General features: G+C 46.1%; 2 protein-coding genes across 3 annotated transcripts in view; one reads left to right on the forward strand and one right to left on the reverse strand.

Annotated features, from left to right (window-relative positions):
* SCRN1 (secernin 1) overlaps window positions 1-2839 on the forward strand; it is a 54382-nt gene extending 51543 nt beyond the window's left edge. Inside the window, exon 8 of the mRNA XM_082661423.1 lies at window positions 1362-2839. Within this exon, the coding sequence (XP_082517549.1) occupies window positions 1362-1520 (159 nt within the window). The 3' untranslated portion in view covers window positions 1521-2839. The remainder of the gene's footprint in view (window positions 1-1361) is intronic.
* A 4819-nt stretch (window positions 2840-7658) lies between these two features.
* WIPF3 (WAS/WASL interacting protein family member 3) overlaps window positions 7659-27705 on the reverse strand; it is a 90973-nt gene continuing 70926 nt past the window's right edge. The window contains exons 8-9 of one of the 2 annotated variants that reach the window (XM_082661422.1): window positions 12684-12760; window positions 7659-10512 (exon numbers count right to left, since the gene is read on the reverse strand). In XM_082661422.1, the coding sequence (XP_082517548.1) occupies window positions 10489-10512; window positions 12684-12760 (101 nt within the window). In that variant the 3' untranslated portion in view covers window positions 7659-10488. The remainder of the gene's footprint in view (window positions 10513-12683; window positions 12761-27705) is intronic. The other variant, XM_082661421.1, reaches the window with a different exon arrangement.

Consider the following 27705-nt stretch of genomic DNA (forward strand, 5'->3'; position numbering starts at 1 on the left):
CCCAAGCATTTATTTAACAACTTGTAAGGGTCCAATTTGTCCTGAAGAAAGTGACATCTTATAGGTAAATTGGTGCGTGCATTTTGCGTGGACTGGGTGAGCTTATTTTCTTACATCCAGCACAGTGGACTCTCTAAAAAGGGTAGCAAGAAAGGACAGCAGTAAATCCAAGTGAATTCAGAAAGTATCTCTGAGAAGGGTAGTCTCACTATTTATAGAACTTGCTCTTGTGTGCCCCAGAAATGACCATTCTGACGTGTAAAAGTCGCAGTTATTTGACATCTGCCCTCCCTGCCAGACCCTTCCCTGGAACCATGAATGCTACAGCTGCATTACACAGAGTTCCGTCCAGGGCTGCCCTCCCCGTCTGCCGACAGTGCGTGTTTTCTAGGTGGATCACAGTAAGCCCGAGCAGGGGGGAAATGTCACTCCCTGGTGCACAGTTTTGTGGGTATTTGGCAAATGAAGGCAGGGGCAGAAAGGGCCGTGTGTTCTGAAGTATCCTACACAAAATTTCAAAGATGAGACCGATGAGGTTGGGTGGACTTTGAAATTTGACAATGACCATTGGTTTGAGTTAAGGCAGCACTAGGAAGTGGTCGATGGGTGGTGACAGCGGCTTCTCTGTTCTGGGACTAATTGGGCAAGTAAAAGCTTCTCATTGTCATTCACTGTATGTAAATGAGTGACTGCCACCTGGAAGAAGAGATGTCACCCCCTCAGAAAAAAAGCAAATCGGGGATAGACATGCCATGTGGTTATTCATTGATCCATTTATTCTTTCAAGAGACATTATTGGGAGTGCCTCCTCTGTCCCAGGCAGGAGGATAGAGATAAGCCCGGGTCTCCCTCCCTGGGAGATCGTGGTCTAATGGGGGACACAGGTAAGTAGACAGACCATCGCAAGACAGAAAGAGAACAACCATGGCAGAAGGAAAGGCATTGGATGGGGGGTAGCCTAGAGGAAAGGCGTTCACGGAAGCCTGAAGGTGGCCGCAAGCTGACCGAGTGTTGAGGGGAGCAGGGTTGCCTGTGCTGTGGCGAGAAAGTATCATGGGCTGGAGGAATGCAGCTAATTCGGTCTGGCTGAAGAGCAAGGAGATGCGGGAGGCGTGGCAAAGGCGAGGCAGGCTGGAGCCTCATATGTTACAAAGGGCCTTTTCCAGCGTCACTCAGCAGTCTGGATTTTTATTCTGAAGGCAAGAACTCCAAGCAGAGCAGTGACATCACCACACCTGCATTTTAGAACCATCCCCGTGGCAGTCCCGCGGGGAGCAGATTGAATGGGGTGGGGGGCAGGCCCTCCCGGGGGGCTTTCAGCGTCCATTGTAATGACCCCCCGCTGTTTTCGTCCTTCTCAGGAGCAAGGTCAAAAGCTGAGGAAGACGATGCTGGAACTAGAGAAGCAAGGCCTGGAAGCCATGGAGGAAATCCTGACCAGCAATGACCCCCTGGACCCCACCGAAGTGGGAGATCTCTTCTATGACTGTGTTGACACGGAGATTAAGTTCTTTAAGTGAAGTAAGCATTCCCTTTCCCCTTCTTATTTAAAATTTCCCACCTTACTAAATTACCAGCAAAACAAACCGCTCTCCTGTCCGAGAAAAACGAGAAAGTTCAGATGTGTTAACGTCACACTGTTCCCTAGCGTTCTGCCTCGGATCTCACAACACCCCCTTCTTCTGCAACATAGATCCCCTCCTTCTGCAGTGTAAACATGTATCCCATTTGCCTGTTGTGCGATTGTATGACTGATTGTGGATTTTAAGCTGCTCTTATTGTGTTTCAGTGACAATGGACACATTAGCCTTTTCATGGGAGGACTAGAGTCCATCAAGCCTTGAAAGACAGGCTCCACTGCGCCGAGTTTGAGGGGAAGGCAAAATCTTTTGAAGTCTTACTCTTTCTCTCAGTAGTGGTTTCTTTCTGGTTAACAAAAGGCATTTCTTTGGCCCAGGGCTCTTGTGTGTGTGCTCAAGGGAGGCATCCGGGCCTGGCCTCCCTTCTGCTGAGCGCAGGCCTGTAATGCAGAATGTCTCCAGCTGTGTCTTCTGAGAGACAAAACAAGTGGGAAGGAATAAAGGGGGCTCCTCTCCAGGCCCACCTCCATCCCGATTCCTGTGATCTGAAAGAACCTGTGCACCGCGCTCGTGTGCGGTGGACCCGCAGACAGCTTCCACGTGCCGTGCGGGCTGGAAGCTGCCCACTGTAGAGATTCAGAGGCGGCTGTGTGTGACGACCCTGGATCGCGGCGCGGCTCTCCCATGAGGCACGGGGCTCTCCCTGCATGGCTGCTCACGCGCCACAAGGACGTGCGTATGTCTAGAGATGATTCTGGGCCTGGTTACCGCCGTCTAGTTTAGGATTAATTAAATGGCCCTGTGGCAGAAGTTCCACCCCACGAAGCTGCAAATTTCTCAGCTAATGAGGGAAAGAAAGGAGAAACTCTGGGCTGTTTAGATTACAGTTGAAGTAGCTGGAATCTGAGCAGCCACTCCATTATCTCAGCAGAGACTTTAATTAAACTGATTTGTTTCCCATGTGTGGGCACATGAAGGATTTGACTTACCAGCAGAGCCCAGGAAAGCATGTGAGGGAGACCAGATGGGCCCAGCACAGGGAAGACAGAGGGCAGGAAGGGGACAGATGGATGGAGAAGCATTCGGCTCCACGGTGACAGTCCCACCCCCGCCCTTCCTACCCAGCCTGTTATATCCCCCAAAGCTGTGGAGGAAGCACTTGGCTTTCCCCAGTCCTTCCCTTTATTCCTCTCGCCCTGCATGGCCCATTAGCTGCCTTCAGACCGGTAGTTGAAGTGGGCAGGTGCTGGTGGGGGCGGGGGGGGGCTTACTTCCAGCCACTGATACTCTCCACCACTCTTAACACGGAAGGGGGCAGAGATGCTGAGGAGAAGTGTGTGTGTTAATACCGCAGTGGGAGGGAGGACAGCGGCTTCATTATGCAGCCTCACCTGTACCATGTGGGCCTAATCACCTTCATCACCGACAGGCCTTTCCAAATGGAAATACTGTGAGTGTCAGTAGTCTTGGAAGTGACTTCAAGTTAGTGACTCCTTGTCAGCTGCAGTGTATCATATGCCGTGAGAGCTGGAAGGGGCTTGGGCCCCATACACAGACGTGGACCCTGAGGGTCACAGGTTTTACTGGAACAAATCCTATTTTCTACCAACTCCCCTGTAAGGGCGTAAGCATAAGAGCACCGTGAGCTTTCTGCCCAGCAGTTTTGCAAATTCTGTATGTAAAGTCACTAACTACAAGTGGTGAGAGATGGGAGGAATATTTGTGCTGACAAAGTTAACAGCAGCTGTTCACGGTGACCTGTGGTTGCTGAGTTTTGTTGGGGTTTGGCCTGGGTTCTCACTGTGGGTGAACTTAGGGTGTCCTCTTAGGTGGCGCAGCCACTGTGAGAGCGTCTGTCTACAGCTGCTGAGTGGGGAAGGGTGAGGCTTGGGGGTGACATATGTACCTCATCCCCTCCCAAGCCTACCTGCTGAGTGGTTATTTAAAACAAGATAGTGCAGAAAGCCACTCTAAAATTTCACCATGTGGAATCCTCTCCCCCTATTGTGGAAACATTTCATCAGACCTGGCATGTCTGAGATACCCAGGGTGATTAGGGGTTTGACCCAAAGAAGTCTAGTGAGAATAAATTACACCAGAGGCCTGCTTTCATTATTATGGACCAAGCAAAGGTCACGGATAACCCAGCCAGACTTATGCTATTGCCCAGCCATTGTGTAGTGGGAAACATAATGGCCACTTCTGTTAGGGACATTGACCTTATTCCAGCAACCCAAAGAAGGGCCAACTCTGAGAGATGTCTTGGCTGACGCTATACATCAAAATTGTGATGCCACTGTCTTACCACTAGAGGGTGTGGCAGTCCTTTCGTGGCAGAAGTTAAAAGGGGCTGGGATGCTTCCATCAGGCTGTACAGAGATGTTCTATGTACAGTTAAAACCTGAGTAATAGCGGTGGACAGATTCTTTGTGCATTGGGATGCGAGGGGAAAGACAGGAAGAGAGCAAAGAGCCTGCTGATGTGGCTATACTCACTTCTAGTGACATATTAACAGCATGAAACATGTAGTTGGATTTTGAGTACGCCATTGCTGGGGGGATGTCTGTTTTTAAATGCTCCTAACAGACTCTGCTTTTGAAAAGTGCTTATCATTACATGGACAGTTTCTTGACCAGGGATTGCTTTTCTAAAGGCAGTATGGGGAAAGTGAATATTCAAGATGAACTATGAAAATAATGTTTAAAGGTTGGCGTGTAAATAGCTTCCTAAAATACCATTTGTGTATCCATTAAGACCTGGGGGAGGGGGAGGGGGCTGTGTATGCCTCGTGCAGAAAGAAGACGTGGCCGTGAAGGACAGAATCTCTCCCCTATCCCCGCGCCCCATAATCAAACATAAGCTAGTTAGTCTTGGCTAGTAGCTGGGATTTACCACTCATACTCTGAGGAGGGGCAGAAGCTCCACTAAAAGTAAATTAGCAAAGCAGAAGTAGTACTCTTTCATCCTTGGAGGTGGTTTGGAATTTTAGGTAGAATAAGGATATACTTGAAATTATGGTAATTCTTTAGTGCCCAATAACATAAGACAGTGTTATTGTTAGAAAGAGTCTTTCTCATAAGCTGTCTAATAGAGAAGGTGTATGCCTATTAGATATTAGCAGTGAAGTTCCTTCACTATCGGGTGGATTATTAGGTATAAAAAATAATTATCAACCAGGCAAAGTACTTTGCTTCCTGATGTCATCCCACGTGGGTCCAGGTGTTGCACAGCTCTGCACAGCCCAGCAGGAAAGCCAGGTGGGACCAGTGTGTCTGTTATGAATGCACTAACTGCATTCTTGACTGACAGTCAAGTCATTTCTGGGGAAGGTCTTCAGCTGAGCTCTCAGCTTTTGGGAGGAAGGAGGGAGGGGAACCCACTGAGCTGGCCTTTCTCGTGTGGAGGGGGAGGGGCGGCAGGTCACGTGCACCAGCTGACCCAGCAGTGCCTGTGCTTCCCTGTAGCCCTGGCATTTCATTCCATAGGGTCCTAGGTCCCAACTTCCCCTCCTGTGGTTTGTGTCAAATGTGCTTTACCTGATTGAATCCAAACATCCCGAGATGTCACACGCCGATTTCTCGTGGGGATGAATACGTACATGTTTGCAGTCATGTTGTGAGAAGTCAGATGTGTGAGCTGGAAAATGCTAGGGGCAGGGAATAATAAAAAGGAAAACCTTTCTGCTTCCTGCAGTGGGAACTGACCGTGTAGTCTTAATAGCCTTTTGTACACATATCTACAAACCAGATAACTTCCCCAACCAGTGCTTGCCCTTGGAATTGTCTCTAAATACATCAAGCATACAATAAAAAAAATACTGAAATTAATGTCTCTTGGCCTCTTCTATCTTGTGTTTCATTAATAGATGTGGGCATTGGCCACAACATAGAAAATGTACGAAGGGGGATATATTTTATGACTGGAATCTTCGGAAGACCAAACCGTTCAGCGTTTTCTCCATTTATCCATTCTGTGGATAAATTCACTCTTGAAAAATAAGCACAAAACCATGATATACCACCTCACACCCATCCGGATGGTTACTATAAAAAAAAAAACAGCAAATAAATAAACGTTGGTGAGGATATGGAGAATTTGTAACCCTTGTGCACTGTTGATGGGCATATAAAATGGTGCAGCTGATATGGAAAACAGTATGGAGGTTCCTCAAAGAATTAAAAATAGAAATTAGCATATAAGCCAGCAATTTTACTTTTGAGTATATACCCAGAAGAACTGAAGGCAGAGTCTCAGATATTTTTACACCCGTGTTCATACCAGCGTTATTTACAATAAGCAAAAGGTGGGAGCAAGCCAAGTCTCCGTCAATGAATGAATGGACAAACAAAATGGAGTATATCCAGGCAACGGAATATACAGCCTTAAAAAGGAAGGAAGTTCTGACACATGCTACAGCATAAGTGAACCTTGAGGACATTATGCTAAGTGAAATAAGCCACTCTCAAAAAGTCAAATATTATTTGATTCCACTTTTATGGGGTACCCAGAGTAGTCAGTCTCATAGAGGCAGAAAGTAGAATGGTGGTTGCCAGGGGCTAGGGGGGAAGGGGAATGGGGAGTTACTGTTTAAGGGGCACAGAGTTTAAGTTTTGCAAGATGATAAAAGAGTTCTGGAGACTGGTCACACAACACCGTGAACGTACTTAACACGACTGATCTGTACCCTTAAAAATGGTAAATTTTATGTTTATTTTACCAAATTTTAAAAAATCATCAGAATGGCTGGTGCCACCTATGCCGAGCATCTTTACTTTAAAGCCATAGAAACTCCACTAGAGGAGAGGGTGCCACTTAAGAAAAAAGCCAGCTCTTCCCACTCTGGTGACCTAGAAATGCCAGATTGCTTCCATGGTTTTGTCTCCACATGACAGGCAAAATGCAACTGAATGTCTCGTTCATGAAAATAGGACTTAGTTACCAGCGAGACGTGACCTGTGTCAAGGTCAGAGTAGATGATGGCCCCATTTACATGACAAGGAACTGCTGACTCTTTAAACTTTCTTCTCAGCTCTTTTTTTCACAAACTGTAAACTCCTGCAAAGCTCCAAGGTAACACAGCATGTATCTGTTTGCTAGGGCTGCCATAACAAAGGACCACAAACTGGGTTGCTTAAACGACAGGGATTTATCATCTCACAGTTCTGGAGGCTAGAAGTCCAAGATCAAGGTGTTGGCAGGGTTGGTTCCTCCTGAGGGCTGTGAGGGAGATTCTGTCCCACCTAGCTTCTGGTGGTTTGCTGGCAATCGTCAGCATTTCTTGGCCTCCAGAAGCGTCACCCTAATCTGTCTTTTCATCTTCATATAGCATCCTCCCTGTGTATGTGTCTGTGTCCAAACTTCCCCTTTTTATAAGGACACCAGTCATATAGGGTGGATTAGGGGTCCACCCTACTTCAGTAGGACCTCATCTTAACTTACATCTGCAACTCTATTCCCAAATAAGGCTACTTTCTGAGGTATGGGGTTAGGACTTCAAAATATGAATTTTTGGAGGACACAATTCAGTTCATAACAGAGCAGGTTCAGGAAGGATGCCAAGCCTCCTGGGGCACGGTCTGAGAACCTGGAACATGCTTCTGGAGTCCACAGCCCGTCCCTTTAAGCTGCTCCCCTCGCCCCTCTAGGCACCACCTCTCCCACCCGGAACTCCATCAGGGGTGCCTAGAACTATGGCCACTTCACATACCTCTACAGTCAATGCCTTTAAAGTCCATCCTCCACTTTGTCGATTATCTTGGGCCATTGCTTTTTTTTCCTCCAATCAGATGGGCCCTTTTGGTCATGAAAAAGCTTATCTGTGCCTCTACTAATAAAACAGCAGATAAAACAAGTCAGGTCCTTAACTAATTCAGTTGCAAAGTGTGTAGCAGCTAACTTTGAAGTTACTTTCTAGATGAGATTTATTTCAGGAGCATCTATAAATTTTAATTACTGCTCTCTCCTTGTTACCCAACAGCAGAGCCAGTGATCTGAGCAGCTCAGTGAATATCTGAATGGAATGCAGCGAGAGCTCTGTGTGTGACTGAATGTATAATAAACAAACCGCTTGTACCCTAGAGTGTGTGTGTGTGTGTGTGTGCGCGCGCGCGCGTGTGCGCACATGCGTGCACTGATACCTTGGTCTCCTGTGACCCCAGGGTTAAAGGCTAGCCCAGGGGTTATGTTACCCCATCTTCACTACTATATGCTTAGATACATATCTATGCCCCCATTTTACAGATGAGGAAACTGAGGCATAGACTGGCTAAAATTGTTACTTCCCTAAACTTGTAAGATGCAAAATCGAGATTCAGAATCATGTTTTCCCTTAAGCCAACTTACCTATCAGGTAAACCTCGTCTCCCCTGTACCTGAAGACACTATAATGGCGATGGAGATGATTACTGCTCCATATAGGAGAGTTTTTGAGGGTTTGCTTAGTTGAGGTGGCAGCGCTAAGTGCACTTTAGGTTGAAAGCGGTTCCACTTTAACACAAGTCAGAGTAATTTGTAAACAATACTCTGCCCATTTGATTTTAATAAAACTCAGTAAATATAGTGTTATCTACTTTTTACAGAATGCATGTGAGAAAGTTTTTCCCTTGGTTGGTTTTCCCAAATACCCATTTGTTTAGTTAGCTACAAAAGCGTTGGTGCTGGTGACCATCGATAGGCTTTAACGAGTGAATGGCTAGAAGCGTTCCCACTTATTAAAGTTTATTGGATACAAAGAAATAAATCTGCAGAGGGAACATCAATAAATATAAAATACACGTGAAACACTGGGGGAGTCACAGACCACAGCGCCAGCAAGCATACGCGAGGATGGGAGGGGCGCTACATTTAAGTTTGTGGTCTAGGGGTGAAGGCTTTGTCCTGCCGGAGGCCGGCACCGTGAGAGTTCAAAGGGCGAGAATTCAGTGATGGGTCTGGAGGAGGGATGTGATCCCAGGTTCCTGAAATTTCTCCCTAATTGCAATTTTTGGTTTCTCCTCATTCCTTCCCTCTGTCCTTGAATGGTTTTATTCTGAATTTCCATCCCAGTGGTGCAGAACATTAATGTGTAAACACCTCACCAGGGCAGGCAGTCTACTCTGAAGGTGGAACAGCCTTGGTCTAGCACCTCCTTAATCATGATCATTAAAACCCCTGTAATTATTCTGTACACCTGAGAGAGAGGTGGAGTGGATACTGTAATAAACAGAAGTTCTGACCTTCTGGAAACCTTGCAGAACCAAAAAAACCAAATCAGGTATGCCCATAGCTGATGACCTGCAAAAGCTTCTCTTCCATTGATTTAGCTGTTACAACTTGGCATGATTTATTCCCCAGGGAAGGGAACTTGACCTCGCTCAGTGGCTTCTGTCTGGAATGAGAAAGCATAACAACGATGGAGGACACCATCTTAGTCTCCACTCCAGACAGCAGCTAGGTTGGGTGTACTATCATGTTTGCCAAAACACTCCTAATGGCTACCTTTCGTGGATGGCGTGTTCCGGGCACTACATCCTTGAGGTGTGAGTGCACGAGTGGGCTGTTTCAAAGGAAACTTATTTTTCACTGCTCTTCCCACTTCTGCCTCCCTGATTTCCTTTAATCTGCAGCTATTTTGAGCACAGACGAGGGATCAGTCTGTTTCCTCCTATTTTCTCTCCTTCCTCTGTCACAGCTTTTCCACCAAGGATGGGGTCATGCAGCAAGCAAAAACACACTGCCATTCCCTTGCCAGCTCCCGAAAAAGGGTGTGAGAGGACAGGTCACAGCCAGTCCTGAGCCGGTCCATAGTCAGGGCTGGCTGAACTCACACACTTCTCCCCACCTAGAAAGGTGCCACCACAGGGACTGGGGGACTCTCAGACCACTTAGGTTCTCGGGCTCAGAAGGCAGCTAGGATTTGCCTGATGGGTGGCTCCAGGTTCCCTAAGGGCGGGCGTGGGGCACTGATATTTGAGGCAGATATTTCAGAATACATTTCAGTCTATACTTTCCGTGTCATGTTTTTCACGAAAACCCTGCACTCAGAGGAGGAAAAAAAAGAGCTCTGAGACAGAATTAGGAATTTACTCATGATGACTTACACAGGTTTCTAACTTGCAGGGAAAATACTGAAATCTCATACAGCTCACCTCACCTTGTCTGCCAGGATGAGGCTGGGAACTTGGAGGGACAGGAGGACCGTCATGCAGACATGGGCACGAGGGGCAGTGTAAACAGTAAGAGCATTGGCTACTTGCAGGATCATTCAGATACAAAAGGGGCCCTGTGGTTGGCCTTGGAGAGGCCAAGCCCGCTCTTGCCTTTGACTGTGTTATGTTTACATTAGGAAGCAAAAGAATCCCTGTACTGCAAGACGGGAGCGAGACGTGGCATCTCGTTCACTGGAGGCCGTGTGGCATCGTCTGGGTGTGGCGACACATTGCTCTCTGTGAGCCGCGTCATTTATAAGGCATTATCTGGTTTGATTTTGCAGTTTGTGTGATGAGACTAGAAAATCATGCCAATAAGAAGCTGTTGTAGATACTATGACTTTGGGAAACTAAGGAATCTTCTAAAAATGGTTCCGAATCTAGGGAGGGCCAGCCTGCACGCGTATTAACAGTCATGGAATGGACACTCTGTGGTGGGGTCAGGGCTGTCATCTGTGCTGACAGATGAATGCCAAGATGCATTTTAAACAATGGAGAAATGATGTGTGTGTTTTGTAAATTACTCAAATAAAAATCGACTATAATACTGATTTAAAGCCTGTGCAAATCACGTATTTACAATAAATAAATGCTCCGTGCAGAGCCTGTATGTCAACTGAATTACAACTTGAGAAGGGTGAGGTCTGACGTTCTCCTGGGGATGTCCACCCCGCCATATGGACCCCCAGGTGGCTCACAGGACGTTGGCTTCATCTGTCTTCTCACCGGAGTGTCTTCAGCGATAACTGTGGAAACACGACAGTGTTATCAGGTGGGGTCAGAGGACTCACAGCACATAAATGACATACTCCGGGGCCGGGCAGTGAAGCTTTCCCTCATGCATGCAAGGCTGCCAGGGTCTGATGGTCCCATCATACATAAGGTGCTGATTTTCACCCAGGAGGTTGTGGGTGGAAAAGGAATGAAAAGTGTAGCTTGTGGCAGGTGGGGACCTAATCCCATCAAAAACATTTAAGGGATCAAGCACCAGCAGACTCACTTGACGGGAAGCTCAAGAAAAGCAAAAAACTTGGTGGCGATCCCAAGACAAGGCAACAGAAAACAGAGAAAGGGTCCCAGGCTTTCAGATATCAGAGCTCCCAGCCTTGCACGGATCACTTGGGCTCTGTACCCATAAAAGAAGAGCACCCCCAGGGTGCTGTTCACCATGTCTGGAACCCCGTGATTTCTCTGGGCGATTTCTTTTTGCCTCACTGAAGTGAAAATGAATTAAGATGGTGTCCAGCTAGACATAAAGAAGATCTTCTTGACAATGGGATGCCCAAGAGAGACTTAACAATTCATCCTTGACTAGACTTTATGGGCTCAGGGATTTAGATGTGTGCCTGCCATGAGGTCAGGGACCAGACCGTGCATAATGTCCCATCGTGCTTGCCACGTCTGAAGGTGCGGGTGACTCCTGTCCTGTCAATTCTAACATGCCAGGCAAAGCAGTGAGGTACAGTGGAAGGAGCACTGGACGAGGAGTCAGAGGTCTGTGAACGTGACCTTGACCTTGGGTGAGTTCCTTAACCTCTTGAAGCTTGGTTTTCTCATATGAAAAAAAGTTTGCATTAAAGGTATCTCTCCAGCTTATACCACAGAGTTGCTAAAAGGAGCAAATGAAATAACATATGCAAGTTATCTAAACTATATAAAGAGCTATATAATGTAGGAGATGTTATTTTGATTATTACTATATCTTTCTGATCACAGGAGTAATGTATTTATTATGGAACATTCAGAAACTGCAGAAATGCCCCCTAAGAAGTCAAAATCAGCCATCAGCTGGCAGAGTGAATGCCTGTGAACAATTTTGTGTATATTTTTCCTGTCTTCTTTTTTCCTCTGCATACATACTTTCTCTGAACTGCAATCATACACCCAGTTTTGAACCTACAGTCATCTGAGAACGGTTATTGCAATTCTTGGATTAGCCATGGTGAGAAAGGGGAGGGGTGCTTGTCCTTCAGGGAGCTCATCCCCACTTCCAGTAACCTAAGTTCCTTCTTTCTCACCTCTCTTTCCTTGAGGTTCTGATCTAACAGCAGGCCACCCCTTTTGTTACACAGCACTGTGAAACAGGAGGAGGCCAGGGTGGACGGAATGCATGTTTTCAAAGAAACGAAGGGCCTTTAAAGATGAGACCCTGTCGTCTGCGGTGAGAGATGTCATCTCCGCCCAGGTTAGAAAACACTGTGTCCAAGTTGCCTCGTGTGAGCACGAGGGCATTTCTTCAAAGACTCATAATTATGACACAAGCACCTCTCTGGTTCCCCCGATCCCCTCCCCCCAGCCTTCCTCTAGCCACCAGCAAAATTTGTGGCTACATTTGGTCAAAAGAAATGATAATGTTGGGGACTTCCCTGGCAGTCCAGTGGTTAAGACACCGTGCTTCCGCTGCAGAGGGCACGGGTTCAATCCCTGTTCAGGGAACTAATATCCCACATGCTGTGCAGTGTGGCCAAAAATAAAGTAAAAATTAAAAAAATAAGTAAATGATAATGTCGATGGGAGAAAAAACCCCAGGGTGCTATGAGAAACCATGTATTCTATAGACGAGAGAGAACACCAAATTATGTTTTATACATGTTACAGAGCTCTCCTCTCAGGCTTCTCAGGCCACAGTAACGAGGGAAGAATGATGGGAGCGAACGGGGTGATGGTTGCAGAGTGATTCCCAAGGGGTTCTGTGTTGCCAAAGCTGCTTCTGTGTGTGGTGGTGATTCCAGAGAAGCTCCCCCCTTTCACTCTTCAGGTTTTGAAATTGTGTTTCATCCCAGCTGGAAACAAAGGTACCCCTATAGCTTTCCCTGAGGAAAACCAGGAGGCTGTTCAGAGGAAAGCACACCCTCAATATTTCTGTGCTCCCTGAGGTTTCCCAGTTTCACACTCAGAGACCAGAGGGCCGTGTTACCTGAGCATTTCTGCCTTTGATGTCATCGGAGCTCTGGCCGGCCGCCTCAGTGTGGAGCCAGGGACCAGGTGTGCGGCCTGAAAGACACAGGAACCATCCCACCATCTGCTGGCCCAGGGCCGGCTATGTGCTTCACGGAGAAAGTCTGGCTAAACCAGCACTTAGGGCAATGGTACAGGAACCAAGGGTAATGTAAGTCGGTCAACCTGAAACCCTCGGGCTCCTGGCCCTAGACTGTGCGTTTCTACCCACCGCCTCTATGTCACACACTGTGGATACAGAGGCATCACGTCCACAGAGCTGGGAGGAGAACAAGTGATGAAGGCCTCTCATCTAAACGCAGGTGCGAGCTTCTCAGCTCTGAACACAGCATCAGCTGCAGACTCGCTCGTGTGTCCTGGCCCCAAATGTGCCGGCGTCGTGCTAGGGTTGCTTAAAAAAGGAGTGAAAGTGTGTGCTGACATAGCTCAGACCCTGTTCCATGAGGCTCCAACTCACTCTCTAAAACATATTAGGTTTAAATATTACACAAGTTACATATGAATATATTCTCATAATTAAGAATTCAAAGAATATAGAAAAGATAATAAGGAAAAAATACCCCCTCAAGTGCTTCCTCTCTGCCTGCCCTTCTCTCTAATCCCAATTAATTAGCCCGGAGTTGCCTCTGCTAAAAGTCTGCTGTTTATCCCTCCAGCTTTGTTTTTCTTTTTGACATTTACTTACATAGACATGTGTACACGTAGATACATGGTTTGGTTGGTCTAGCCAAGTTTTAAATCCACATTCCTAGGAATTCCAGAACTTTTCCTGTGAGTCAGGTGATCCAAATGGTGTCCCTGGGTCTCCTCTGCTGCATTTGGTGCAAGACTTTTCTGTCTGCTTCTGTCACAGGCTAGGAATTAAATAACCATGTCCCAAAGCCCTCCCAACAATTCACGTTGCTGTGCTACTTACAAAGCAACATGAAAAGCAGAAATATCAATCCCAGATTATTTATGATAGTGAAAAGCTGATAATAACCTGTATTCAACAAGTGTTTAGGAAATCTAGGGTTCATTATCGTATGATGGAGCACCAAGAAGCCATCTGAGTGTCTACAAAGGCTCAAATAATTTGGGATGATGTTTGAAATGTAGGACAAAAAAGCAGGCTAGAAACTGTATACATAGCAAGATGTCAACTATTTTAAAAAATCCATTTAAAAATGTAAATAATATACTGAATTGATTCCTTTTGGATTTACTGCTTTTTAAAAACTCTTAAAAATACTCTTCAAGTTTTCTACAATGGGCATATAAGTCATCTTAAGAATCTGTTATGGTAAGATATAGTTTTTTAAATGAACTGCCACATAGAAGGGTCTCTACACCTTACAAAACATTAATCCAATGGACACTATAATTTTCATTAAAATACTTTTAAAATTACCGAGTGCACTTGTTCTAGGATGAAGATATTTTTGGATCAATGGCATAGGGAGTACTAGGTTTTTAGTCAGATTTACAACTGAGCAAAAAGTAAAGAGACACTGATAAACAGCCCCTGACCGAATTCCACGCGGCAGTATGGCCTTGACACTATTGTTCTTAGATTTACGAAACTCCAGTCTACTACAGAAAAGCCTTCCTCTAGACCAGGGTTTCTTAACTTGGCTCTACTGACATTTGGGGCTGGAAAATTCTTTGTTGTGGGGTGTTGCCTGTGTGCTGTAAGCAGTTTCACAGCATCCCTGGTCTTTACCCACTAGACGCCACTAGCACATGCCCCAGACCATTTGTATCAACAAAAAAGGTCTCCAGGCAGTGCTGAATATCCCCTGGGGGGCAAAATCCCCCACTTGGAGGACGACTGGGCAACGAAACAGGCTTCTCCATAGGTAAGCAGTGCCCACTAGTTTTCATAAATACGACTGGAAACAACAGAGCTAAGGAGAATCAATTTCTTCTTAAAACAGAAAGGAAAACTCTGCACCTTGTTGTAAAAGAAATTTCACTGCTGCTAGAATGTGTGGCTGAGAGTTGCCAGGGTTACCCAGGATGCTTTTAATCCAAATATCTCCTTGGGGGGTTTTCCCTTACGAGATGCCACTAGAATCTCTTAGAATTAAACTGTAGAGCCCTTCTGCTTGAAACAGTCCTTCACACGGGCTGTTTGCCCACAGAAGAGTATTTCAGATTCGCTAAAATGGCGGTTTTCAAACTTTTGGTACCACAGCGCACAGTAAGAAATCTCTTTCCCATCTCTATCCAGTCACACGCGTCTACTGCATGCAGAGCAGCCCAAGGGACCGCTGCTGCTGCCCCCTAGTAACCAGATGGTGCCTCTTCCCCCAGTTATCAACACACTGTGTTGCAGAAGCTGCTGGCTACAGAGCAGCCGGATAGGAAAGACTTCGCTAAACTGTGGGGCTTAAAGAAGAAAGTCTGTGCTTGGGCTGGAGGAGCACAGGCCTGAGGGCCACGCTGGTTTCCAACTTTATTTTTTGTCACTTGTAAACCAAGCCAGGCTTGTACCTTTTCTCAGACAGAGATATATTTTCAGGTCAAAAAAGAAAAAAAAAAAAGTCCGTTCTGTAGCCAATGAACAAGAGGCTGAATACTGCAGGGCTTGGAAAACACCCAGAAAGGATTTACAAACTTGGTTGGCCATCAAAGCTGGGTCTCCCAGGACCCCTCCCAGTCTTGGAGTACAATTCCAGGGGCTGGGTGAGGAGAAAGTGGACTCCTAGGAGAAGCACATCTAACCGTCATCTCTGCGCCAACTCGGTCTCTCTCTAAGGTAGGGTCCACATGGCGTAAGGTGGAGAGTAGTAGGTATGGTGCAGAGAACCAAGCTGTGTATCTGAAACAAATGGGATGCTGCATACACCGGCCTCACGTGCAGAGAAGGAATGTTGGCCAGACCACGACAAGAACGGCAGATGGTTAGATGGAATCAAAAGCACAATTCTCTGTGACTGGGAACATTTCACTGGCAACGCTAACTGTATGACACAGACATTAAGTGGAACGGTAATTTCTGTTTCCCTTCCCATCCCCAAAGCAGTGCAACAGACAGGAAACGGTTGAAAACAGAGGAGAATGTTGTTACTAGGTGATTTCAGTGCGGATTTCAGTGCGGGGATGAATACATGGGCTGGGCCAGAGTGAGGGTGCCCTCAGCAGTCTTCCCCAGGGTTCTGTATGTTGTGTGATGATTGTTTACAGAAGGGGTAGACAAAATAATTAGCTACTAAAGGTATCTGAAAAAGGCCTGAGAAAATCTGGTTAAAATGTTAAACCTTGTATTGCTACTGATGGGAGTAGTTGTTTTTATATCTTTTAAAAATAATAAAAAGATTCTGCTAAAAAATATATTTATCCAGAAAGATGTTGATTTGAACTTTAAAAAGGAACATGGAATCATCATTTTCCCTTTTCAATACAGAGCCACTGAGTTCTGTTGGTAGTTCCCTTTCTAATGTCAAGTTCATCCTTTCCTCTCAAGTGAGCCTAGGGCATGTAGTGGGGTCTTCCTAGGCCTCTACATGGAGACTCCTCACTCACGAAGGCGTGGAACACACCCTTGGATTGGTTCTATGCTGTTCCAGTATTTTGGGCAGCCAACATGATACTATACATAGAGAATCCTAAAGATGCTATGAGAAAACTACTAGAGCTAATCAATGAATTTGGTAAAGCAGCAGGATACAAAATTAATGCACAGAAATCTCTGGCATTCCTATACACTAATGATGAAAAATCTGAAAGTGAAATCAAGAAAACACTCCCATCTACCATTGCAACAAAAAGAATAAAATATCTAGGAATAAACCTACCTAAGGAGACAAAAGACCTCTATGCAGAAAATTATAAGACACTGATGAAAGAAATTAAAGATGATACAAATAGATGGAGAGATACACCATGTTCTTGGATTGGAAGAATCAACATTGTGAAAATGACTCTACTACCCAAAGCAATCTACAGATTCAATGCAATTCCTATCAAACTACCACTGGCATTTTTCACAGAACTAGAACAAAAAATTTCACAATTTGTATGGAAACACAAAAGACCCTGAATAGCCAAAGCAATCTTGAGAACAAAAAATGGAGCTGGAGGAATCAGGCTCCCTGACTTCAGACTATACTACAAAGCTACAGTAATCAAGACAGTATGGTACTGGCACAAAAACAGAAAGATAGATCAATGGGACAGGATAGAAAGCCCAGAGATAAACCCACGCACATATGGTCACCTTATCTTTTTTTTTTTTTTTTTTAGGGCACGCGGGCCTCTCACTGCTGTGGCCTCTCCCATTGTGGAGCACAGGCTCTGGACGCGCAGGCTCAGCGGCCATGGCTCATGGGCCCAGCCGCTCTGCGGCATGTGGGATCCTCCCAGACCGGGGCACGAACCCGTGTCCCCTGCATCACCAGGCGGACCCTCAACCACTGCACCACCAGGGAAGCCCTGGTCACCTTATCTTTGATAAAGGAGGCAGGAATGTACAGTGGAGAAAGGACAGCCTCTTCAATAAGTGGTGCTGGGAAAACTGGACAGGTACATGTAAAAGTATGAGATTAGATCACTCCCTAACACCATACACAAAAATCAGCTCAAAATGGATTAAAGACCTAAATGTAAGGCCAGAAACTATCAAACTCTTAGAGGAAAACATAGGCAGGACACTCTATGACATAAATCACAGCAAGATCCTTCTTGACCCACCTCCTAGAGAAATGGAAATAAAAACAAAAATAAACAAATGGGACCTAATGAAACTTCAAAGCTTTTGCACAGCAAAGGAAACCATAAACAAGACCAAAAGACAACCCTCAGAATGGGAGAAAATGTTTGCAAATGAAGCAACTGACAAAGGATTAATCTCCAAAATTTATAAGCAGCTCATGCAGCTCAATAACAAAAAAACAAACAACCCAATCCAAAAATGGGCAGAAGACCTAAATAGACATTTCTCCAAAGAAGATATACAGACTGCCAACAAACACATGAAAGAATGCTCAACATCATTAATCATTAGAGAAATGCAAATCAAAACTACAATGAGATATCATCTCACACCAGTCAGAATGGCCATCATCAAAAAATCTAGAAACAATAAATGCTGGAGAGGGTGTGGAGAAAAGGGAACACTCTTGCACTGTTGGTGGGAATGTGAATTGGTACAGCCACTATGGAGAACAGTATGGAGGTTCCTTAAAAAGCTACAAATAGAACTACCATATGACCCAGCAATCCCACTACTGGGCATATACCCTGAGAAAACCATAATTCAGAAAGAGTCATGTACCAAAATGTTCACTGCAGCTCTATTTAAAATAGCCTGGAGATGGAAACAACCTAAGTGTCCATCATCAGATGAATGGATAAAGAAGATGTGGCACATATATACAATGGAATATTACTCAGCCATAAAAGGAAATGAAATTGAGCTATTTGTAGTGAGGTGGATGGACCTAGCGTCTGTCATACAGAGTGAAGTAAGTCAGAAAGAGAAAGACAAATAACGTATGCTAACACATATATATGGAATTTAAGAAAAAAAAATGTCATGAAGAACCTAGGGGTAAGACAGGAATAAAGACCTACTAGAGAATGGACTTGAGGATGTGGGGAGGGGGAAGGGTAAGCTGTGACAAAGTGAGAGAGTGGCATGGACATATATACACTACCAAACATAAAACAGATAGCTAGTGGGAAGCAGCTGCATAGCACAGGGAGATCAGCTCGGTGCTTTGTGACCACCTAGAGGGGTGGGATAGGGAGGGTGGGAGGGAGGGAGACGCAAGAGGGAAGAGATATGGGAACATATGTATATGTGTAACTGATTCACTTTGTTATAAAGCAGAAACTAACACACCATTGTAAAGCAATTATACTCCAATAAAGATGTAAAAAAATAAATAAAGTTCATGGATCTGAAAAAAAAATAAAAACAAAATAAAAAAAAAAGAACAAGCCTGGGGTTCTCTTAGGTGACATGGAACAAAGAACCTCACCTCAAGCCCCGGCTTTGCCACCAGCTGTGACCAGAGGCAGATCACCCTACTTCTGCCTCGGTTATTTCAGTCTGACCTGAAGGAGCTGGGCTGGAAAACCTCATAGGGCCTTCCCTGTTCTAATGCTGGAAGCCTCTCACGCTCTCTAACTAAAGGAAATGACAGGTTTCATTGGAAATGATAATACTAGTATCTGCCAGGGCTACGCCTCAGAAATTGCTTACCTGGCCTTTCCTCTCCTTCCTTGCTGTCACTGCCATAGTTGACGTTGGCCTGAGGGACCCACGTCTCCCTCGTAGAGAACTTACATTGTCACCCTACACACCTCGGGGCACTCAGACCAGGGGTGGGCTAATCATAGTCTCTCTGTCAATAATTTGGAATTTTAAAATTAGTTTTAACGCTTATTAAAAGTAATATATATTTATTATCGAACACTTGGACAAAATAGTGAAGCATAAGGAAAATAAAAATCACCCAGCATTCCACCATTGAGGGCTAACCACTCTTAACACTGTACTGGATATATTTCTAGCCTCTTCTCTCTTTCCTTTATTTGGTCCACTTTTCCCTCTCCATATAAATTCATGAAATATTTTCTTTTTAAAATTAAATTTAGGTTTTATTTAATGTAATTTTAGTATGCCAGGTTTTTTTGTTTTGTTTTCTCATGGGAGCATTGGCATTTTCCCACGTCACTAAATATTCAACAGCGCTATTATAACAGATGCAGAACATTCCATCCTGTGGCTCTGCACTAATTAATTTATTTATTGTTGGATATTTGTGCTGTTTTCAAATTTCTTCTGTAAATGGTTTAGCAGTGTAGATATGTGTGGATATTGTTAATTATTAATTCAACAAGTGGTTACTGAGTGTCTGTGTGCCTGGCCTCAGGCCAGGAGCTGATGGTAGACCAGTGAATAAAAATGGATGCCGTCTCTGCCCTCCAGGGCCTTATACTGTACTGGGGAAGACAGGTAAATATATAACATGTCAGGAGGTGATAGATGCCTTGAAGAAAACGATAAGGCAGCATAAAGAGAGCACAAGTGATAGGACAGGAAGTGCTGTTATTTTATCTGTAGTGGTCATCAGGGAAGGCCATAAGCAGGGGTGTAGTCACCGGTAATAATCAGGCATGGCTAAGGTAAGTGCACCAGGGCAGAGGTCCTTACTGCCTAACTGCCCTCCACAAGGGCGAAAGACACACCCTGGCACTGGCGTTGTCTTCTGATTCTCTCAGTCTTGGGACATCTAATCCTTTGATTTACGGCATGAACCACCAAGAGCTGTTAACGTTACTGCAGTGCTTGGTGGAGAAGTTTCTCTGCTAATGGGAATAATGGTAGCTAGTTGTGCTACAGGTATAAAGTAACTCTATTTTAATAAAAGACCTAAAGGAGGCAGGGGGTAAGTCTCGCGGATACCTGAGGAAAGTGGCCCATAGAAGGAAGGGCAAGTGCAAAGCGCCCAGAGATGGGGGGTGTGCTTGGAGCGTTCTACACATTGTAGGTGGTCCATGCTGTTGGAGGGAAGTGACGATGGGGAGAGTGGCGGCAATGGGCAGTTCATGTGGGTCTTAGAAGCCATGATGGGAATTTCTGATTGACTTGGAGGGAGATGGGAATTCACTGGAGGATTGTAAGCAGGGGCAGCGTGACTGGGCTTTAGAGGAATCACTTCGGGCTGCCGTGTGGAGCAGGGACACCGGTTAGTAGGTGCTTGCAGCATCCAGGTGAGAAACGACAGTGGCTTCAGCCAGGGGTGAGTGACAGAGGACACGTGATCAGATTGGGGATGCATTTCCAAGGGGGAGGTCCCAGAATTTACTGGGAAATTGGATGTGGGAGCAGAAGAGAAAAATAGAAGCCAAATACGATTCTAAGGTTTTTGGTATGACAAAAAATGGAGGAGCAGTGGGCTTGCAGTGGGAGGAGAGGGGAGAAAGGGGGCAGCCAGAAAATCTAAGCAAAGAAGCGCTTCAGGAGGAGGGTGTGATGGACTGCAGCTGACGCCTCTGACCCCTGGATTTGGCCACGTTCGGGTCCACTGGTAGCCTTGCCAAGGGCTCCTTCTATGGCGTGAAGGGAGAAGGCCTGAGAGGATGGAGAGAGGAGATGGTGTTGCCTGTAAGAAGAGCAGAGAAATGGCCCAGGGGAGGTCAAGGGAGATTTTTTTATATATATATAAATACCTGGTAAGATTAAAAAAAAATTTTTTGGCCGTGCCATGTGGTTTGCAGGATCTTAGTTCTCCGACCTGGTATTGAACCTGCACCCTTGGCAGTGAAAGTGCAGAGTCCTAACCACTGGACCACCAGGGAATTCCCAAGGGAGATATTACTTATAGATATTACAGTATCTTTGCAGGTTCAGAGGAATAAAGGAGTAACCTGGAAAGACAGGAGGTGGTAAGAGAGTGGGATGCTGGAAGATAGCTTATGGAGGGCTGTGGTCCCCAGTAATAATCAGACGTGGCTAAGATAAGTAAGCCAGGACAGAGATCCTTACTGCTCAACTGCCCTCCCGCCACAAAGGCGAAAGACTCTGGCTCCGGCTTTGTCTTCTGATTCTTTCAGTCTGGGGACATCTAATCCTTTGATTTTATGATGTGAACCACCCTGTACTGTTAAAGTTACTGCACTGCCTGGTGGAGAAGTTTCTCTGCTAATGGAAGTAATGGTAGCCAGTTTTGCTATAAGTGTAAAGTAACTCTATTTTAGAAAAGGAGTTGGGCCACAATGAGATACCACTTCACACCCATCAAGATGGCTACAGACAAAACAAAGCACCAAGACCAGAAAATAACAAGGGTTGGAGAGGATGTGGAGAAACTGGAACACTTGTGTACTGGTGGTAGGAATGTAAAATGGAAAACAGTATGGTGGTTCCTCAAAAAATTAAAAATAGAATTACCATATCATCCAGTAATTCCACTTCTGGGTGTATACACAAAAGAATTGAAAGCAGGGTCTCAAACAGTTATTGGTACACTCATGTACATAGCAGCATTGTTCACAACAGCCAAAAGATGGAAGCAACCCAAGTGTCTATTGATGGATGAATAGATAAACAAAATGTGGTAAATACATACAACGGAATATTATTCAGCCTTAAAAAGGAAGGAAATTGTGACATACGCTACAACATGGATGAACCTTGAGGACATTATGCTAAGTGAAATAAGCCAGTCTCAAAAAGTCAAGTAGGGCTTCCCTGGTGGTACAGTGGTTAAGAATCCATCTGCCAATGCAGGGGACACGGGTTCAAGCCCTGGTCCAGGAAGATCCCACATGCCGCGGAGCAACTAAGCCCATGCGCCACAACTACTGAGCCTGCGCTCTAGAGCCTGAGAGCCACAACTACTGAACCCACGTGCCACAACTGCTGAAGCCCACGTGCCTAGAGCCCATGCTTCGAAACGAGAAGCCACCGCAATGAGAAGTCTGCGCACCTCAACAAAGAGTAGTCCCCGCTCGCCGCAACTAGAGAAAGCCCGCGTGCTGTAACGAAGACCCAACACAGCCAAAAATAAATAAATATAAATAAATTTTTTTAAAAAATTAAAAAAAAAGTCAAGTATAGCACAATTCTAGTTATATACCAAGAGTAGTCAAACTCATAGAGCCACAGAGCTAGAAACTAGAACAGTGGTTACCAGGGGGTTGGGGGAGGGGAGAATGGGGAGTTGTTTAATGGGTACAGAGTTTCAATTTTGTGAGATGAAAAGAGTTCTGGAAATTGGTTGCACAACAATGTAAATGCATTTCACACTACTGAACTGTACACATAAAAATGGTTAGAATGGTCAGTTTCATGTTATTTGTGTATATATATATATATATATAATATATATATATTTTTTGGCTGCATTGGGTCTTTGTTGCTGCGTGCGGGTTTTCTCTAGTTGTGGTGAGTGGGAGCTATTCTTCACTGCGGTGCGCGGGCTTCTCATTGCAGTGGCTTCTCTTGTTGCAGAGCACCGGCTCTAGGCGCACGGGCTTCAATAGTTGTGGCACATGGGCTCAGTAGTTGTGGCTCGCAGGCCCTAGGGTGCACGGGGCTTCAGTAGTTGTGGCTCGTGGGCTCTAGAGCCCAGGCTCAGTAGTTGTGGCGCACGGGCTTAGTTGCTCTGCAGCATGTGGGATCTTCCCGGACCAGGGCTCAAACCTGTGTCCCCTGCATTGGCAGGCAGATTCTTAACCACTGTACCACCAGGGAAGTCCCCACGTTATGTTCTTTTTTAACCACAATTAAAAGTAAAGAAAAAAGGAGTTGGGATGAAAACGGTCAAATTTTTAATCACCCACTTTCCCACTGAACTGATCGTGATGAGGATGGTTTTGCTGGGAACACCAGACTGAAATGTTATGTTCGGGTGTCTTTCTCTCCTCCCTTCCTTCACCAGTGTGTGAATCTCTCACGGGTAAGTCAGGGGGATCATTTGTCTAAATCTCTCCAGAGCTGAGGGCCTCAATAAATATCTGTCCATATGAGGATGACTTCACTCTTTCTACCATCATTGTGTTAATGAATATTTGTGAGCTACGCATGTTTCCCGAAGATTCTTAGTGATAGGGTTTTTTCACTTTCTTTTCATTGTGGTAAAGTACATATAATATACAATTTACCATTAATGACACTTCGTACATTCCCGTTGTTGTGTAACCATCACCACTATCTAGTTGCAGAACATTTTCATCAGCCCAAGAGGACTCATTAGCAGTCATTCCCCATTCTCCATACTCCCCTGCCCTTGGCAACTGCTAAATTCACTTTCTGTGTCTTTGAATTTGCCTATTTTAGATATTTCATATCAATGGAATCTTATGTGGGCTTTATGTCTGGCTTCTTTCGTTTAGCATAATGTTTCCAAGGTTCATCCATGTTGTAGCACATACCACTGCTTCATTCTTTCTTACTGTCCAATAATATTCCATTGCATGACTACACCACATTTTGTTTATCCATTTACTAGTTGATGGGCATTTGGGTTGTCACCTTTTGGCTACTGTGAATAGTGCTGCTGTGAATATTTGTCTATGAACTCTTGTTTGAACACCTGTTTTCAATTCTTTGGGGTATACACCCAGGAGTGGAATTGCTAGGTCATTCGGTAATTCTGTTTAACTTATTGAGGAACCCATGCCTTTTAAAAACACTTAAAAATTGGACAAAATCATCTACCAAAGAAAGAACATGGCTCATACTTGCAGAGTGGAGACAGGGAGGATGGCGCCGGAAGAGCTAAGCCTTAGGGTATTTGTGTGCTGTGTGTGTGTGTGTGCGTGTGCGTGTGTGTGTGCGCGCGTGTGTGTCTCGGAAGGACAGAGAGAAAGCAGGCAAGCGGGCGGAGACAGAGCTCCAGAACTGCTACAAAAGAGCAACAGGGACACCCTCATCTGACGGAACCAACGCAGTCTCCCACACCATGAAGAACTCTAACCTTGGGTTACAGGTCAATGGCAGAATGCAAGAGAAAAACTGTGAGAAGAAATGTCATCAGATAGGCATGACCTACACCCACATAATTAACAAGCGTCTCCCCCACGGCTCGCAGGAACGGCAGGAACATGCTCATTTAACTGTGCCAGGAGGCTACTGAAGTATGTTATGTCCACCAATGCCACATCAGTCTAAAGCTATATCTTCTTTTTGAAATGGCAAATGCCCTTTCTGGTCTGTAGGATGTCAATTCATTAGTACGTTGCGTTTTTATTTTTTAACTGCTCCTTCTTGATCCTCAGGAGATTATTTATTTTGGTGTGGGCACTGATTTGAACATTTCTCTGAAAGCAGAGGAACACAGCACAGACTGCCGCCTCTGCCCTCCTGGTGAGCTGTATGGGGTGAAGCTTTTCTTCTGTTCTCAGAGATGAGGCTAGGCACCACGGGCTCCAAATGCAGGTAAGTTCGATTTTACTGAGTCTGAAGATTGAAGGACTCCACAGCACATTACTGAGAAAGGCTGTATAACAAAGAGATTTTTAAGACTCTGTTTTTCTGAAGTGGTTGAGGGCAGAGATCAGCAAAATACAGCCAGCAGACCAAATTCAGCCAGCAACTGCTTTCACAGATTAAGTTTTACTGGAAGACAGCCATGCCCATTTCTTTACGTGTTGTCTGTGGCTGTTCTCATGTCAAAACAGCAGAGCTGAGTAGTTGTGACAGAGGCCAGATGGCAGGCAGAACCTCAGCATGTCCTCTCTGGCCCTTTAAAGAAAATGCTTGCTGAGCCCTGGTTTAGGGTAAGGCTCCAAACTGATGACCCGCAGAGCTAGTTCCCATTCCTGACCTTACCCCTCAGCCTCAGACCTGTGTACTCCCTGTTCCACCTGCCCCGGGTCATCTCCCCCTTGCAGCCCTCCAGGCACCTCCACTCGCCCTGATCCATCACTTCGTCTCCTCCTGAAACCTGCGCCTCTCCAGCTCCTTCTTCTTGGTGCCGCACCGTCCATCCAGGCCCAGGTTGGTACTCAGAGGCCCTCAGCTCCTCCTCTACTTCTCTTGTTCCTCTCATGGCCTGCATCCCCAAGCCCTGGCAACCCTCACCCCCATCCATCCTCCCTCGCATGGACCCTTCTCAAAGCCACAGGTTTCCTGACCTTGGTCTCTACCTCCTCTGATCAAACCACCAGTTATCAAACTCAACCTAGACCTAACCACATCCCTTCTCAGAGTTCACCATGGCTGCATGGCTCAGACACCCCTGGGTCTGAAATTCCTGGCTCTGCCTCTAACTTGCTGTGAGGCCTTAGGCAAGTCACTTGGCCTGTATGGACCTCCTTTCCCCTACATGAAAACTTTCTACATTAAGGACTTATGATAAGGTCTGCAAAGCACCTAGAACCATGCCAGGCACATCTGAGCAGGTCTACGACAGGAGCACTTACTGTATTGGCGGTGGTTAGTATTTCACTGACAGCTCTGCTTATAGGTTCTGCTTATATCCCTTAGAAGGGATAAAACATCCTTCACATTAGGAGGGAACATATCTCCTTGTCCTCTTCATGTGTGGGCACCTCCTGTAGGGTAGGTAACACGCCTAGGCTCTCTCTGCCCTCTTTTTCTGGTGAGTTGAACAGAGGGAACTAGCCATGTGCAGCCTGGCCCCTTCTAGGTTCCCTCTTTGAAATCTGGCTGCTGTGTATTAAGGACTATTCCGTCCTGCCCTCCTGGCCATGTGGAAAGCTCTGTGAGGCTGCTCTGGGGCTGCAGGGGGAGGCCAGCCTCAGTCTCCTCACCTGTAAATCCCCTGGCCTGGGGGAGTCAGCAAACCTCCCCCAGTATTAGAGTTTGCTGTGACCTAAGCTCTGCCAATAAAAACACTAAGATCTTCATCCGTCTGACCTGTGAACATTTCATATGATGGGAAAAGAAGTATTATTTATTGACCCTCTGCCCCGCGAAGGCTAACATCTCTGGCAGCCGGTGCGGTCCTCTCCAGGCACCGTGTGCCCTCACACACCACGTAGGACTTTCCTGTCATTCTTAAACGGCCCAAACGCTATCGTGCCTCTCTCCTGGGGGTGTGCCATGCTCAGCCTTTCCACCCAGTGGAAATGTGACCTCTCTCTACGCCTTCAAGTCCCGTCTCCACCTCCACCCTCATGCCCGCTGTGGTGCCCCCTGCACTTTAAACAATCAGTGATTAAGACACTCCGTTGTGATCTAGTTAATGTCTCACACTTCTATCTCGGGAGTGTGCACGCTGGCGGCTTGGTGGTAGGGACCTTGTTGCTTACACCTCGTAGTCTCTGGGGCCAGCATGGTGCCAAGTGTACAGTGGGCAGTTCACGCCCATCTGCTGAGCTCGAACTGAGCAAGAATGGGAGCCTGACCCAGCACCCGTGTCCTCCACCATCACGTCTCCACGGTCTATTTAAACCCCAGGTGGAGTGATTTCCCTTCATCAATCTTTATCCCGCTCCTCTCTCTTCCTCTCTCTCTCTCAATTCAGAGGAGTACCGTTGACCCTGAAACAACATGGGTTTGAACTGCATGGGTCCACTTATACGAGGATGTTTTTCAGTAGTAAAACTACAGTACGACAGTCTGTGGTTGGTGGAATCCTCCACATCCAAGGATGTGGAGGGCCAACGATGCATATGAAGCCCTGCGTTGTTCAAGGGTCAACTGTATTTACATATTATTAAAAAACATACAAGTGGGCTTCCCTGGTGGCACAGAGGCTGAGAGTCCGCCTGCCGATGCAGGGGACACGGGTTCGTGCCCCGGTCCGGGAAGATCCCACATGCCGCGGAGCGGCTGGGCCCATGAGCCATGGCCGCTGAGCCTGCGCGTCCAGAGCCTGTGCTCCGCAACGGGAGAGGCCACAATGGTGAGAGGCCCGTGTACCGCAACAAAACAAAACAAAACAAAAACATACAAGTCACTTCTCTCTAAATGTGCAATCCACCGGCACGCAGAGAAAGTTCTGCCCAGGCTGATCCCGAGAGGACCTCTCACCTGAGCAGAGAGCAGGCTGGTGCTCCTTGGTCTGCCCTGCAGGAAGCTGAACCCTGGGGAAGGGACTTCACCAAGGCCCCTTTGAAAGGAGTCAGTCAAAGAGCCAGGTTCCCGGTCTGGGGCTAAGCTTGGATACTGACGATTTTCCATGCTGGTCTGCAGATGTCTGGGGCTGGGGGCCTTACTCGGGTTGTGGGGTGGAAAACACATTGGACCCTCACCCCAGGTTGCTGGCTCTGCCTCCCTCTTACCAGCTCCTGCCCACTTGGATTGAATCAGCAGACAAGAATTACGTTAACAGGCAGCATCACTGTGTGGTCAACAACTACTGTGCTCTTCTTTGCTTTCTGTGCTCCTGAAGTACTGCCTCCCTGCCCGTTGGGCCATGAAGGGCAGGCCGGCCAGCCTTCCTTGATTCTTAGGGCTGGGCAGGTAAGCCAAGTGAAGGCCTCTCTTGGGGCCTGGCCGCACGATGAGATCGGGAGGAGGAAGGCTCTCACTGGACTGAGGTTTTCAGTCTTAGATGGACATTGGAATCACGTGG

Source organism: Grampus griseus (assembly GCF_964374135.1).
Source record: "Grampus griseus genome assembly, chromosome: 9".
NCBI classification, from domain to species: Eukaryota; Metazoa; Chordata; class Mammalia; order Artiodactyla; family Delphinidae; genus Grampus; species Grampus griseus.